We start from the raw sequence: 14979 nt of genomic DNA on the forward strand, positions 1-14979 counted from the left end.
TATATACCTAAAACCATCAACAAGCATCATATGCAATGGGGATAAATTAGAAGCCTTCCCAATAAGATCAGGAGTGAAACAGGGATGCCCATTATCACCTCTATTATTCGACATAGTACTAGCAATAGCAATTAGAGAAGAAAAAGAAATTGAAGGTATCAAAATATGCAATAAGGAGACTAAGCTATCACTCTTTGCAGATGATATGATGGTATACTTAAAAAATCCTAGAGAATCAACTAAGAAGCTAGTAGAAATAATCAACAACTTTAGCAAAGTGGCAGGATACAAAATAAATGCACATAAATCATCAGCATTTCTATATATTTCCAACACATTAGAGCAGCAAGAAGTAGAAAGAGAAACACCATTTAAAATCACCCTAGACAATATAAAATACTTGGGAATCTATCTACCAAAATAAACACAGCAATTATACGAAAACAACTACAAAACACTTTCCAGACAAATAAAACTGGATCTCAACAATTGGAAAGCCATTAATTATTGTTCATGGATAGGACGAGCTAACATAATAAAAATGAACATTCTACCCAAATTAATTTACCTATTTAGTGCCATACCTATCAAATTACCAAAAAACTTCTTTACTGGATTAGGAAAAACTATAACAAATTTCATTTGGAATAACAAAAGATCAAGAATATCAATGGAAATAATGAAAAAAAATGTGAATGAAGGGGGCCTAGCAGTACCAGATATTAAACTATACTATAAAGCAGCAGTCACCAAAACAATATGGTACTGGCTAAGAGACAGAAGGGAGGATCAGTGGAATAGACTTGGGGTAAATGATGTCAGCAAGACAGTGTATGATAAACACAAAGAGCCCAACTTTTGGGACATGAATCCACTATTTGACAAAAACTGCTGGGAAACTTGGAAAACAATATGGGAGAGATTAGGTTTAGATCAACATCTCACACCCTACACCAAGATAAATTCAGAATGGGTGAATGACCTGAATATAAAGAGGGAAACTATAAATAAGTTAAGTGAACACAAAATAGTATACCTATCAGATCTCTGGGAAAGGAAAGATTTTAAAACCAAGCAAGAGTTAGAGAAAATTACAAAATGTAAATTAAATGGTTTTGATTATATCAAGCTAAAAAAAGCTTTCTGGCCACTTCCATTCCATCTGGTCTCGCATAAACCAAGGACCCTGATGTCGTATCTTTTCATCTCATTTACTACCTGAGCGAGTTTTCCGCTTTCGTATAAGGTTCTTACGTTCCATGTCGCTATTCTGGTTTTTGCCTTGGTCGTCAGAAGATTTATCGGCGAGCTGGCTTCCCAGAGGCTTTCACCAGCACGCATCAAGGACTCTGTTGGAGAGCTATCCTCCAGACTAGGCGATCGTCGGTTTTGTTGGTTTGGTAAGGTTGCGGTTTCTATAGCAAATGTGATTTTTTACGGGATGGGGTTGCTAGCCCCACGCCCAACCCTCCTCCTTTCTCAGCCGGGCTTGGGACCATCCTTGGCGGGAAAAATGGTAAGGCTGCAGGTCCAGACGGCATCCCCCCTGAGGCACTCAAGGCAGACCCAGAAATGTCAGCGGAGATGCTACAACCCCTCCTGCAGAAGATCTGGGAACAGGAACAAGTCCCGACAGACTGGAAACTAGGCTACCTAGTGAAGCTACCCAAGAAAGGTGACCTATCCCAATGCAGCAACTGGCGAAGAATCATGCTTCTATCCGCTCCCAGCAAAATCCTGACCAGAGATATCTTAGAAAGACTGAAGGAGGCCTTGGACAAGAAGCTGAGAATAGAACAAGCAGGGTTTCGTCAGCACAGATCGTGCACCGACCATATCGTCACCCTAAGAATCATCATTGAACAGTCCATCGAGTGGCAGTCCCCCCTCTACGTGACTTTCGTGGATTTCGAGAAGGCATTTGACAGCGCGGACAGGAGCATCATCTGGAGATTGATGCAGCATTACGGGATTCCCCCGAAGCTCATCAACATCATCCAGCAGTTATATGAAGACTTTACCTGCCAGGTCATCCATAATGGGAAACTGACGGCTCCCTTCACAGTGAAGACCGGAGTGAAGCAAGGCTGCATGCTTTCGCCCCTTATCTTCTCGATGGTCATAGATTGGACCATGAGAAGAATTACCAAGGACAACAATACGGGCATTCAATGGACCCACACCAAGCAGCTCGAGGATCTTGACTTCACAGATGACATCTGTCTCCTTTCTCACAAGCAGCAGGATGCGCAAGCCAAACTTGCATGACTCTCTGAAGAAGCGGAGAAGACAGGTCTGAAGATCAACAAGAGGAAGACCGAGGTGATCACAGTCAACAGCAGACAGGACCTGCCAATCCAACTACAGGGAGAAAACATCAAGGAGACGGACCACTTCATCTATTTGGGTAGCATCGTCAGTAAGGACGGTGGGGCAGATGAGGACATCAGAAACCGAATCAACAAAGCCAGACAGGCATTTAACACCCTGCGGTCTGTCTGGATCTCCAAAGCACTGTCCCTCGTCACTAAGCTCCGAATCTTCAATACCAAAGTAAAGGCCGTCCTCCTATATGGATCAGAAACCTGGAGAGTGACGAGCGCTAACAACAATAAACTCCAGGTCTTTGTTAATAGATGTCTACGTCACATTTTGAACATCAGATGGCCTGAAAAGATCTCCAATGCCAGACTCTGGGAAAGAACAATCCAGTATCCCATTAGTCAGGACATAAAGAAACGTAAGTGGAGATGGATAGGACATACGCTACGAAAACCAGAAGACAACGTAGCCAGACAAGCATTGAGCTGGAACCCTTCAGGGAGGAGGAAAGTTGGAAGACCAAAACAGACCTGGCGAAGATCTGCCGAAAATGAAACAAAAACAGTCGGAATGACATGGGCCCAGCTGGGGGAAGTTGCCCAGAACAGAGTCTGTTGGCGTGAGATGGTTGCGGCCCTATGCTCCTAAGGAGTCAACAGGAATAATAATAATAATAATAATAAAAAGCTTTTGTACAAACAAAAACAATGTAGTCAAAATCAGAAGGGAAACAACAAATTGGGAAAAAATCTTTATAACAAAAAACTCTGACAGGGGTCTAATTACTCAAATATACAATAAAATAAATCAATTGTATAAAAAATCAAGCCATTCCCCAATTGATAAATGGGCAAGAGACATGAATAGACAATTTTCAGGTAAAGAAATCAAAAGTATCAATAAGCACATGAGAAAATGTTCTAAATCTCTAATAATCAGAGAAATGCAAATCAAAACAACTCTGAGGTATCACCTCACACCTAGCAGATTGGCTAAAATGAAAGAAGGGGAGAGTAATGAATGCTGGAGGGGATGTGGCAAAATTGGGACATTAATGCATTGCTGGTGGAGCTGTGAACTGATCCAAACCATTCTGGCTGGCAATTTGGAACTATGCTCAAAGGGCTATAAAAAAAATGCCTTCCCTTTGATCCGGCCATACCATTGTTGGGTTTGTACCCCAAAGAGATCATAGATAAACAGACTTGTACGAAAATATTTATAGCTGCGCTTTTCATGGTGGCAAAGAACTGGAAAATGAGGGTATGTCCTTCAATTTGGGAATGGCTGAACAAATTGTGGTATATGCTGGTGGTGGAACACTATTGTGCTCAAAGGAATAATAAACTAGAGGAATTCCAGGTGAACTGGAAAGAGCTCCAGGAACTGATGCAGAGCAAAAGGAGCAGAGCCAGAAGAACACTGTACACAGAGACTGATATACTATGGTAAAATCGAATGTAATGGACTTCTGTACCAGCAGCACTGCAATGACACAGGACAGCTCTGAGGGATTTATGGTAAAGAATGCTACCCATATTCAGAGGAAGGACTGCAGGAGAGGAAACATATAAGAAAAACAACTGCTTGAACGCATGGGTTGGGGTGGACATGATTGGGGATGTGGATTAGAAACAACCACACCAATGCAACTAACAACAATATGGAAATGGGCCCTGAACAAGGACACATGTTACAACCAGTGGAAATGTGCGTCAGCCATGGGTGAGGGGAGAGCGGGGGGTGAAGGGGATAGTAGGGGTATGAAGCATGTAATCAGGTTAAAAATGAATATTAATAAATGTACAAAAATAAAATAAATAAAATCATCTTCACACTTGATAAAATATATGCATATAAAAAAATATGATGTAATATTTGTAGACAACCACTATTTTATATTAATATGAAGGCAAAAAAGGAACTATAAACAATGTTATTATCAGTATTACACTTGTATACTGCAAACTGCCAAATATGAAAGCAGAAGGAAACTGATTCCCAGTTGTAGTTATGCAAAATATATCTTTTTACTCATGAATTATGTGCTTCAGGTCTCTCCCCATTTCTTTCAACAGTCTAAACTGTTTATCAGAGGATATTCTTTGGAAGTATTATAGTAAGAGAAGTTGTTATTTTCCATTTGCTGAAGGGAAAATGAGTGTTTTTAGAGAGCTTTTTGTGATAGGTCAACAGAAGACCAGAATTTCAAATCTTACCCTTGAACACTTACAGTGGTGATCCTGAGCAAGTGACTTAACTTCTTTAGGCCTCAGTTTCCTTATCTATAAAGTAAAGGGTTTGGCTATGATACTGTGGAATGAATAGTGGCTGGAGTGCTAGACTTACAGAGTCAGGAAAACTTGAGTTCAAATCCTGTATCAAAGCTGTGTGATCCTTTATAAGACACTTACCCTGTCATCTTCAGTTTTGTCATCTGTAAAATGGGGATAAGGGCACCTACCTCACAGAGTTGTTGTGAGAAAAAAAACAACATATATAAAGGGCTTAGCACTTTAAAAATACAGTACTCCTCAGATGTTTGCTATCATCATCATCATCATCATCATCATCATCATCATCATTTTTTTAAGGTCTCTCCTAGTTCTAAATCTAAGATCCTATGAACTAAATATTATAATGCAAGTATAGGGTATTCTATGAAGATTGAAGGTCTTTTTTCAAATCATTCCTAAGACAGAGAATATTAATTCCTTAATTGGTAGGGAATGAATTGTGAATAGAGATGGCTTGATAAGATTAAAGTTTTTTGGGGGAACAAGGTCCAGGAAATAAAACAGATTCTAGAAATACAAAATTAGGCCTATATAAGAAGACTGAATGGGATGAAGACAAAAAAATTGAATAAATTATGAACTTGGTCCTTTTAACCACTGTAAATGAAGATATGGCTGAATTTGGAAGCTCCCCTTTACTGATTACCAAGAGACAAGGAAGGAGGAAGAATCCTAAGTATAATTGCTTCCCTACTACCCAGGTTTGCTTATCTTATTTGGTATTCTTTCTATGGTTTGTCCCTTCTTCTTTCAGGTTTAATCTTTTCTACAGAGTGGTCAAAGTTGCTTCTAGCAAGTCTAAAGCACACAGTACCTACTTTTTAAATGCCTGAAGAATAATGGCAATTTTGCAAACAAATGATTAAACATCAATATGGGCCAGGTATACAAAACAAAAACTAAACAGTCCCAATTCTCATTTTATTAGGGGAGACAACATCTACACATAGAAATAAATACAAAGCAGGAGCTGACTTGGAAAGAATAACCAAGAAAGCTGGAATGGAAGATTAGAGCCAGGTTGTGAAGGGCTTTGACTTCTAAAATAAGATTTTTATATTTCTTTAAGAAGTAATAGTAGGGAACTAGGGGGCAGCTGGGTGGGTAGCTCAGTGTATTGAGAACCACAGTACTGATTTCTAAGACAGAAGGTAAGGATTTAAATTTTTTTTTTAACTTTTTTTTTTAAAAAGAAAAGAAGTAATGGGGGCAGCCACTAGAGTTTGTGGAGTGATAGAGTGCACATGACCAGATCTACGCTTTTGGAATATTGTGTTTATTATTGGAATTCCAATATTATTGGAATATTGGCTATTGTGTGAAAGGCTGATTCATGAAGACCAAAAAAATGCAACTGGATACAATATTGAAATAAGTGGTTAAGTGGGTTTAGGAGGTATCTATTAATTATTTTACTCCATATGCCTCCTGATTATTATGATTAGACTACTTTAAATAGTAACATTCAAACCCTAAAGAGTGAGAGAGGCAGTTGTCTGGTACTGTAGATGAAGAGCACTGGCTTGGAATCGAAAAGACCTGAATCCAGCCTCAGACACTAGCTAAGTCACTTCATCATTGTCTGTTTCCTCATCTGTATAACAGATATATGGGGGCAGCTGGGTAGCTCAGTGGATTGAGAGCCAGGCCTAGAGACAGGAGGTTCTAGGTTCAAATCTGGCCTCAGACACTTCCCAGCTGTGTGACCCTGGGCAAGTCACTTGATCCCCATTGCCTACCCTTACCACTCTTCTGCCTTGGAGCCAATACACAGTATTGACTCCAAGATGGAAGGTAAGAGTTTAAAGAAAACAAACAAACAAACAGATATATGATAGTGTGTGTGTATATATAATATGAACACACACAAGCGCACGCACACACACACACACACACACACACACACAAAACCCTATCTAATCCTTTCCAGAATTGTTGTAAGGATCAAATAAGCTGGTGTTTGTAAAGTGCTGAGCACAGAGCTTGGTACATAGTAGGTTCCTAATAAATGCTTATTTCCCTTTCCTAATGGTGAGTTTGTCATAAATGTACTTACGTAGCATGAAGAGCTTCCCATTTTAAAATCTCCTTCCAAGCCTGTTCATTATTCTGATTGTGAATCTTAATAATATTATACATATCTTTCTGACTGATGTCATCATCTTTCCACTTCCACCTAGTAAAAAAGTACATTGCAGAATTCTTAATTTAAAATTTTGCTATAAAATTAATCAATGCACATTTTTAATAAATCATATTCAAATAGCAAATCATATACTACAAGCAATTAAACTAATTATTTGGTTCACTGCATTAATTCCTATGCATTTTTATAATATGCATACAGTTGAAACATAAATTCTGTAAATTATATTTACTAACAGATCCAAGTTTATTTGGTATGTTAGTTGAAAGGAAATTATTATTTTACTATGACAATGTTTCACAAGCTTACAAGTGAGTTGACAAGAGCACTCTGGAAATACAGCCAAATTTAAAGCAAGAAGACCTATTCAATTGATTGAAATGATTGTCGTTTCTATTATTTTTTCAAGTACTTTATATGAAAATAAGAATTCTTACTTTACCATTCTCACATATTCTGATAAAGCATGCTTGCTTTAAAAAAAGCCAATGATTAACTATTAGAAAGTAAGTTTTCAAATGCTTACTACAGATTTGGGGGTAATTCTATATCATACACCTTTCAGGGTATCTTTTTCAAAATTACACTCTACTTAACATCATCATTTACCTACCCTTTCCTCAACATGGCATTCCAAAACATCTGTTCTGAAGGGTAAACCCATTTTTTTTCTGAATCTGCCCGGGGAATTGATGATTCTTCTCTAACTGTTGACAGAGCAAATGGCTGACCAGGAGATGGTGTCTGATTAGGTGGTGGCATCTAAACAAAATAATGGGGTTGCTGAGACTTTTTTAAACATTAAGAAAATTCTGATATGAAAACAGTAATTACCAAAAATTAAGATCAACTATTGATTTCTAAATTACCAAAATTATAGTTTGACCACTTGTTTTAATCACATATACTTAACAGCCATCATTAATAATCTCACTACTGACTAAATTCTCATGCTAAAATTTCTAACACACCATACTATCTATACTTAAAGATAATTTTTCATTTTTAATTAACACAAGAGAATCAAACATAAATTGCTTTTTTCCCCAATAGTTCTTATGTCTTCTATATTGCAAAAATTGTTATTCAATTCCTGTTTTCTTTAAAATGACGAATTGCAAGGTAATACTCTACTTTGGGAAAGATGTTTTAAGTTATTATAGGTATTAAAAAGTATAAATATTTGTAAGGTTTATAAAATTTAAATTTTAGTAAGGTACTCTAGATTTAAAGTGTTACCCTGGAAAAATCATTTAAACTCTGTTTCCTCCTTAGCATAATGCCTAACACATAAAAGGCACTTCATAAATACTCATTCCTCTTACCAAATGATAATCCCCAAGTTCCAAGAATGATGATTTCCAAACTTAAATACTTTCAATTTGTCTAGATAAAATGTATTCTTTGACTATAGCCCAAATAATCTTTCATATTGAATAGCAGAGAACTTGGGGCATATTTCAATCTAGGTAAAATGAACTTTGTAACATCTCACTGAAGTTTTTCTCCCCAAATTCTAAAAAGTTTGAGCAAGCTCAATACTGTGTACTGTATATAAGCTCAAACTTATTTTTTGTGAAAAATTAATCTTGATAAAATATATAGGAAGCAACTTATTTGAATCATATTATTTTAACTCTGAATATTTGCCTTTAGTAAGATTCAATTGTTAGTCTGGGTCATTAGAAGTTAATATAAGAAGTGTTCATTTGAGGAATTTAATTTTTCTTTAAAAAAAAACCAAAAAACAAAATAAAACTGAAGACATTTGTGCATTACACCCTTTCTAGAAAAGATTCATACAATAAATGCTTCCTAAATTCAATGCCAGGAACATTTATTCTAATAAAAATACATGTACAAGAAGCTAAAATCCAACATGTTTCCCTTTTTTGCGTTAGCTGCCAGCAAGCTCAGAAAGTGTTCAATTGCAATAACTAACTCATCTCAAGTTCATAGTAACATCAATTTTCCTCTTTCAAGAAGTTTGTAGCTGGATTGTTTTATATTGTACCGTTTTTCCACATTTATTCAGTACATTGTTTCAAATCCTTTAAAGTGGGATATAATTCCCAAATGTGTAACGTTTTAACCAAAGCTTTGCAATAATTTGCCTTATTTTTCCATGCCATGAAAGCTTTCAAAAGAAATATACTTTTTCCCCTTCTTTATTGTTCTTTACATACTGCTTTTATCCTCCAGGTTAATTATAGCTCAATCCTGCCTTAATAGGTGTTAAGAAGGAACCGTTTGGGGGCAGCTGGGTAGCTCAGTGGATTGAGAGCCAGGCCTAGAGATGGGAGGTCCTAGGTTCAAATCCGGCCTCAGACACTTCCCAGCTGTGTGACCCTGGGCAAGTCACTTGACCCCCATTGCCTACCCTTACCACTCTTCCACCTATAAGTCAATACACAGAGGTTAAGGGTTTAAAATTAAAAAAAAAAAAAAAAAGGAACCCTTTTTCTAAACACAGAAAAGGATAGCAAGATATTAGCCTTAAAGGTAGAATTAGCTTTGAAATTTGCTCTTATTTGTTAACTTTTAAAGGTCTGCTGGATAAATAAGCTTTTGAAAAGCAGTTTAAATTAGGGAAAATAACTTTTCTGCCTTATAGACAAACTCAAATTCTCCAGAATCTGAGTTCATGATGTGTACATTCCCTAAATTAATGCAGCCTGCAAAACATCCATGCTGGCCTGTTTGTTTTAGACCATGTCTTCCAACAATTTTGGCAGAGGGGTCCCAAATTTGCTTTCTCTAGACGGCTATCTCTTGCACTAAGTTGCCATGTCATAAGATAGACAATTAACTTTAGTATCCCCAAATGTTTTATGCAGTTTATTGCATAGAGAATTTGTAAAAGGTCTTACAGAAAATCATATTTTAAGAAAAGAATTGGCATCAAACATACCATGTTTGAAGGATCTATATTATCTTTATTTTGGGCAGCTGATGTTACAGGACATTCCACATATTCATATGCTCGATCCTGGTGTGCAGGCACTGAGTTTGATTGACTTTCACATGTTTTGTCAGATGAATTTATATTCACTGGACAACCTGAAATTTTTTTTAAAATGCCAAAGAATCATCAAAAATTATGACAACCCTATAGCCTTTATTAGAGACATACTTACCTTAATTTGGGGCCAAAGTTAGGAAGTGAAGGGAGAATCAAAAAGTTTAATGACCAGTGAGCTGCTAAGATGAACACTATACAACTCTATAAAGGTACTAAGCAGTGCGGGGAAAGCTTTTTCTTTTTTTTTAAATTAACTTAGACCAGTGGTGGGCAAACTTTTTAAAGAGGGGGCCAAAGGAAAGGAAATGCTCATCTGTCAATCTGTTTCTAAGGCAACTCTTTTGAAGTTTCATTGTATTGTATCCTACTCATTGTATTCCTCAGATTAGGAATAATGGGGGGGTGAGGGGGACAGAACATTTCAAGCAGCAGCATCTGGCTGGTGGGGCTATAGTTTGCCCATTACTGATTTAGACTAAAAAAAAATAGCAGAACTAGAAGGTATATTAAATGCCATCTAATTTAAAAATTGACACATTTGGTACTATAGCATTCAAATTCAGGAACCAAACAAATTTATCATATAAATCAAATACACAGACACATTTTTATCATAAAAACAAACAAAAATCACAACCAAGGAAATAGGAAGAACATTTCAACAGGAGGACTTCATCATAACTCAATCCCCTTACTGCTAAACTTATGAGACTATGAAAATTTTTCATTAATGAGGAAGGATTCCTAAATTCCATATATGCATTTGAAAGACAGTAATGATACCCAAAGAAAGAGTGAGTAGATCCTTCTTAAACTGAGTTTCCCTATTTCTATCAGACTGGAAATATAGAGAACTTTAATGTACTTACTTTTTCTAGTCTGGATCTGCTTAGGTAACCTTGTAGCTCTCTGTTCCCAAAGCTTTACCCTTAATGTGAAACTCAGTAAGGACACCAAATCAGCCTAGTCCACTTTAACTCACAACTCTAGAACTCAAAAACTCTGTCAGCTTTAGCTTATTTGGTATTAGGTGTGCATCAGACCCATTTTTCATTCTAAGGAGGTTATTGAAGAAAAACAGAAAGATGGGCAAACAGTATTTGTTAGGTCTTTGCTTTGGGAGGCAGAAGAGCTAAACCAGGATGAAATAAAGTTCAGAATAAGTTTCTTTTTCCAATAAAGAGTGCTCTTCCCAGAAGAGCTGGGACCAAAATGGTATATTTTCACATATAATTAGGTATTCTAAAGTATTAATTATATCATATTGATTTAAAATACCTTCTTGACAGGGAAAAGCCAGAGGATGCAATGCTATGAATGGCAACTCAAAAAGTAATTTTTGCCCAACTGTAATGGCAAGATTAATGCAAAACACTCCTGTGAGTCTTACCTAAGTGGTATGCATGAAGGGCAGAATCCTGAGAATTTAGTAATAGAGACATCTTTAGCTTCAAATAACATCTGATTATTTGGCTAATATCCATGCAAATTTTAGAAAGATAACTGTAGCATAAGTTTGTCTTTTGCAATTATGCAATTATTTCCTCAACACAAAGAACTCTATCAACTGACTATAACTCATCTTAGATAAATTAGTAGACACATCCTGGGGAATTGCTTGCGGAAGAGTCATATATAACTACTTACTGTTTCAGAAGGGCCACGATGCCTCTTAAAACATTTTACATTAAGTCTTTATTTGTATCCCCAGTAGCTATGACAATGCTTAGCAAACACAGGTGCTTAACAAATGCTTGTTGCTTTAAAAAATGAAAATCTGAAGATTGGAAAATTCCTGAGTCAGGCTCTACACTTTGAAACAAAAAGTCCTTAAGAAAATGTTACATAGAATGAGAGCATTGAAATGGTTTGCATTTTCTTAAGGACAAGATAAGTTCCAGAGTAAAATATGATCTCTTCAGGTTTACTTTTCTTATAGAGAAAGAGTTGAGTCAACTAAGATAGTAAATTGCCTGTGGGATATAATTTAGTCTCGTGTTAAGAAATAATCCATTCAGAAATAAACTTAAATAGCAGCGTGTAGATTTAAAAAACAGGCCCTGTGGTTTGCTTATTGTGGGTAAATGTAAATATTATTACACCTACCTGATAATGGTGCTGAGGAAAGTGTAATAATTAGATCAGATCTGATAACCATACTCTTTTAAAATAATGCAATATCTCTGGGTCTCCAAAAGAATGACATAAAGTACAATCATTGGTTTGTTACTATTAAACCATTTTAGGAAGTTTATTCTTCTGGGATTTTCTTAGGTAAAAATAAGTTACCTGTTTCTTGTTGATGCATTGGGCATCCTGAAGGTGGAGAGCCTGCCTTTTGCTCTGAAGCAGTTGAAACATGCATTGCAATAGCGGGAGTCGATGTGGACAAACCCATGGTCTGAATTAGTTTTCTGAACAATTCTAAATATACATCTGTTAAAACAAAGCCACACAATTCATTCAATGATGCTCTTCAAAAGATACCCCTTTCACCTACACAGCCTATTCTATAGAAAACCTGAGTGGTCAGAATAGTAAAGACAGTTTTGTGGATGAGTAAAATGAAAGCCAATGAAGTAAATTAACTTTCCCAAAGTCACACAGTTAAGGAGCAACATGAAAATTACATACATTTCTCTTCCAGTTCAATTACCTTTACACTGCAACAGAGTCCTACACACCTGGCAGCAACATTAGTAAAGAGGGTCTTTTTAGGAATCTCCCAATTGGAATATCAATTGAAGATGGAAATCTATACTTTTCAAACTCTACTACTGTCCCCCACAAAAAAACCTTCACACACTTAGCACTTATGCCCCCCATTATCAGGCAAAAACTAGCAAGTGGTCAGAAAACACAAATTAATAATTTGATATAGTGGAAAGGAATCAGTGGTCGGTGTGAGGCTCTGGGTTCAACTCATTTCATTTTATAATGAACATCTATGTGACATTGAGAAAGTCACTTAAGTTCCCTTGGTCTCAGTTTCCTCACATAATGAGGATTGAAGTAGAGTCAAGTCCTATGACCAGGTACAGTCCAGGGCAAATGAGAGTATAGAGGCGCCTTTGAGAAGGATGCCCTTGAAGATTCAAAAAGGCATAACCTTCAGGATACTGAGAAGAGAAAAAAGCGGGCAGGGGAAGGAACGGTCGGCGTGGCGGGACGGGAGTAGGGAAAGGAGTAGGGAGGGGTGATGGTGTCTCCATTCCTTGATTCCCCCTCCTCAAAGTTTGTCATAGAGGACCCGCGGACTGATGGCTAAGAGAGAAGGAAAGGTGACGGTGAGAAAGAAGAAAGAGGGAAAGAAAGGCTTAAGTGGGGAGGGAGGGAAGCAAAGGGGGAAGGTCCGGCGCTTTGGGAAGGAACCATTCTAGAGATGGGAGCCGCCGTTCTCACCCACCTGCACCGGGCCTGACAGGCCGCGATAGCTGGAGTCAAATGTCCCTCTTGACCCTGAAGTCCGCCCGGGTCCTAGCCCTTCCCTTCTCCGTTACCCCAGAGGCCCAAGCTCCGCCCTTCCCTCCTCCCACCACTCCCCGCCCACTCGAACTTTGGGCAGCAAAGGTCCGGGGAAAGAATCAGCTACGTCTTCCGCCTCTTCCTCCTCACTCACCTCCAGCGCCTCAGCTTCAGCCTACTGGCGCTTCCTCTCTTAGCCGATTTATTTCCTGTTCTCGAGGCTGGACTTCCGGTGCCGAGAGGAGGCGTGGAAACGGCCTGTAGGGGGAAGGGAAGGGGAAGGCTGAGGCTAGGCCACGCCCCTTTCTGCTGGCTTTTTTTCTTCTTCTTCCACCTCATCCTTTACTACGTCTTCAGTCCGCTCTTCTCAGTGCTAGCGAGTGTTTCCTTCGTATCCCCTTCGAGCTGTTTGTGTTTGGGCGAGGGGGAAAAAAAAAGGCAGTAAAGGAAAGGAATAGGAACTGAACCTGTGATATCACCCACTCTATCAGTGTAGGCTGGCATCTGTAGGCAACTTGTAAGATTTTTAGAGCACTGCTTATGTGACTTTATTAGCCAAATGTGTCAGAGGTGATACTTGACCTGAGATCATCCTGACTTGAAAACCAGCTCTCTATTGCATCACGCTACCTCTGTATATTAGTGTAATTGTTCAAAATAATACAGGGTAATCTGGGGAGGGAACGAAAACCCTAGGATTATTGGCATTTACGGGCTGAATTAAGCCATCCTTTTTCTTAAGAATTACTATTAGCTTGGTCCTATGGATCAATGAAGTCAAACTCTTATAAAAATGGGGACCACTGATCCATTCTTAAAGATCCCTCCGGACCAATATGGATTTAGTTTTAAAATATGATGTGATTGGGGACAGCTATGCTGAATGAGAGCCATGCCCACAGAAGGGAGTTGCTTGGTTCAAATCTGCCCTCAGGCACTTTCTAGAGGCGTGACCCTGGACAAATCACTTAACGCCCTTTCCCTAGCTCTTACCACTCTTCTGCCTTAGAACACAGTATGGGTTGTAAAACAGAAAGTAAGAGGTTTTTTGTTTTTTTTTTTTAAATTAAAAAAAGTAATGTTATCTGGATTTTATTGTATTTTTATTTTATAAGATTTTATTACAAAATTGTTATAATATTTACATATTGTTTATTATAAAATTTTGTTTTACAAAGAGATTATGTCTTTACATATAATAGAATCACGATGATTCTACGCCCCTCCCCCGCCCCCGCCCCAGGTTTCAGCTAGTTTTTTCCTTAAGTGAAGTCACCTGGGCACTTGTGGAGAAAGAGGTCAAGAAAGATCTTAGAATGAATCTTGAAGGAAATTAAGAATTCTGAGAGGTGCAAGAAGGAGGGCATGGGATAGTCCTTGCAAAAGAGATAGATGAATGGCCATGTGTGGGAAAAGGCAAAAAAGTCACTTTGGCTGTAAGAGTGCATGAAGAGTAGCTATGTAGAAAAAGAAGTTGGTTAGAGCCAGATTGTGAAAGGTTTTTAATTGCCAAACCAGGTAAGTATACATTTTTAACACTGGATATTTATTTTCTCATGCAACATGAAAATAAGTAAAGTTATCTTTGTTACTGAAAAAGTTCTAAAGAACAAGAAATTCCAAATCTCTTCCTGACTCATATCTGTTGAGGAAGGAGAAATTAGCATTTAGTAGTAGCTAGCAGTTATTTAGCTTTCAGGTTTGTTTGAACTTTACAAATATTGTAA

At 37.7% G+C, this 14979-nt stretch overlaps 1 protein-coding gene across 2 annotated transcripts in view; it reads right to left on the reverse strand.

Annotated features, from left to right (window-relative positions):
* LOC123239687 (holocytochrome c-type synthase) overlaps positions 1-13442 on the reverse strand; it is a 25726-nt gene extending 12284 nt beyond the window's left edge. The window contains exons 1-5 of one of the 2 annotated variants that reach the window (XM_044666973.1): positions 13407-13442; positions 12077-12223; positions 9677-9825; positions 7379-7527; positions 6676-6795 (exon numbers count right to left, since the gene is read on the reverse strand). In XM_044666973.1, coding sequence (XP_044522908.1) covers positions 6676-6795; positions 7379-7527; positions 9677-9825; positions 12077-12185 — 527 coding nt within the window. In that variant the 5' untranslated portion in view covers positions 12186-12223; positions 13407-13442. Of the gene's footprint in view, positions 1-6675; positions 6796-7378; positions 7528-9676; positions 9826-12076; positions 12224-13193; positions 13271-13406 lie in introns of those variants that run through there. The other variant, XM_044666972.1, reaches the window with a different exon arrangement.
* Positions 13443-14979: the final 1537 nt, after the last annotated feature.

This window comes from Gracilinanus agilis, chromosome 3 (genome assembly GCF_016433145.1).
Source record: "Gracilinanus agilis isolate LMUSP501 chromosome 3, AgileGrace, whole genome shotgun sequence".
Classification (NCBI taxonomy): Eukaryota; Metazoa; Chordata; class Mammalia; order Didelphimorphia; family Didelphidae; genus Gracilinanus; species Gracilinanus agilis.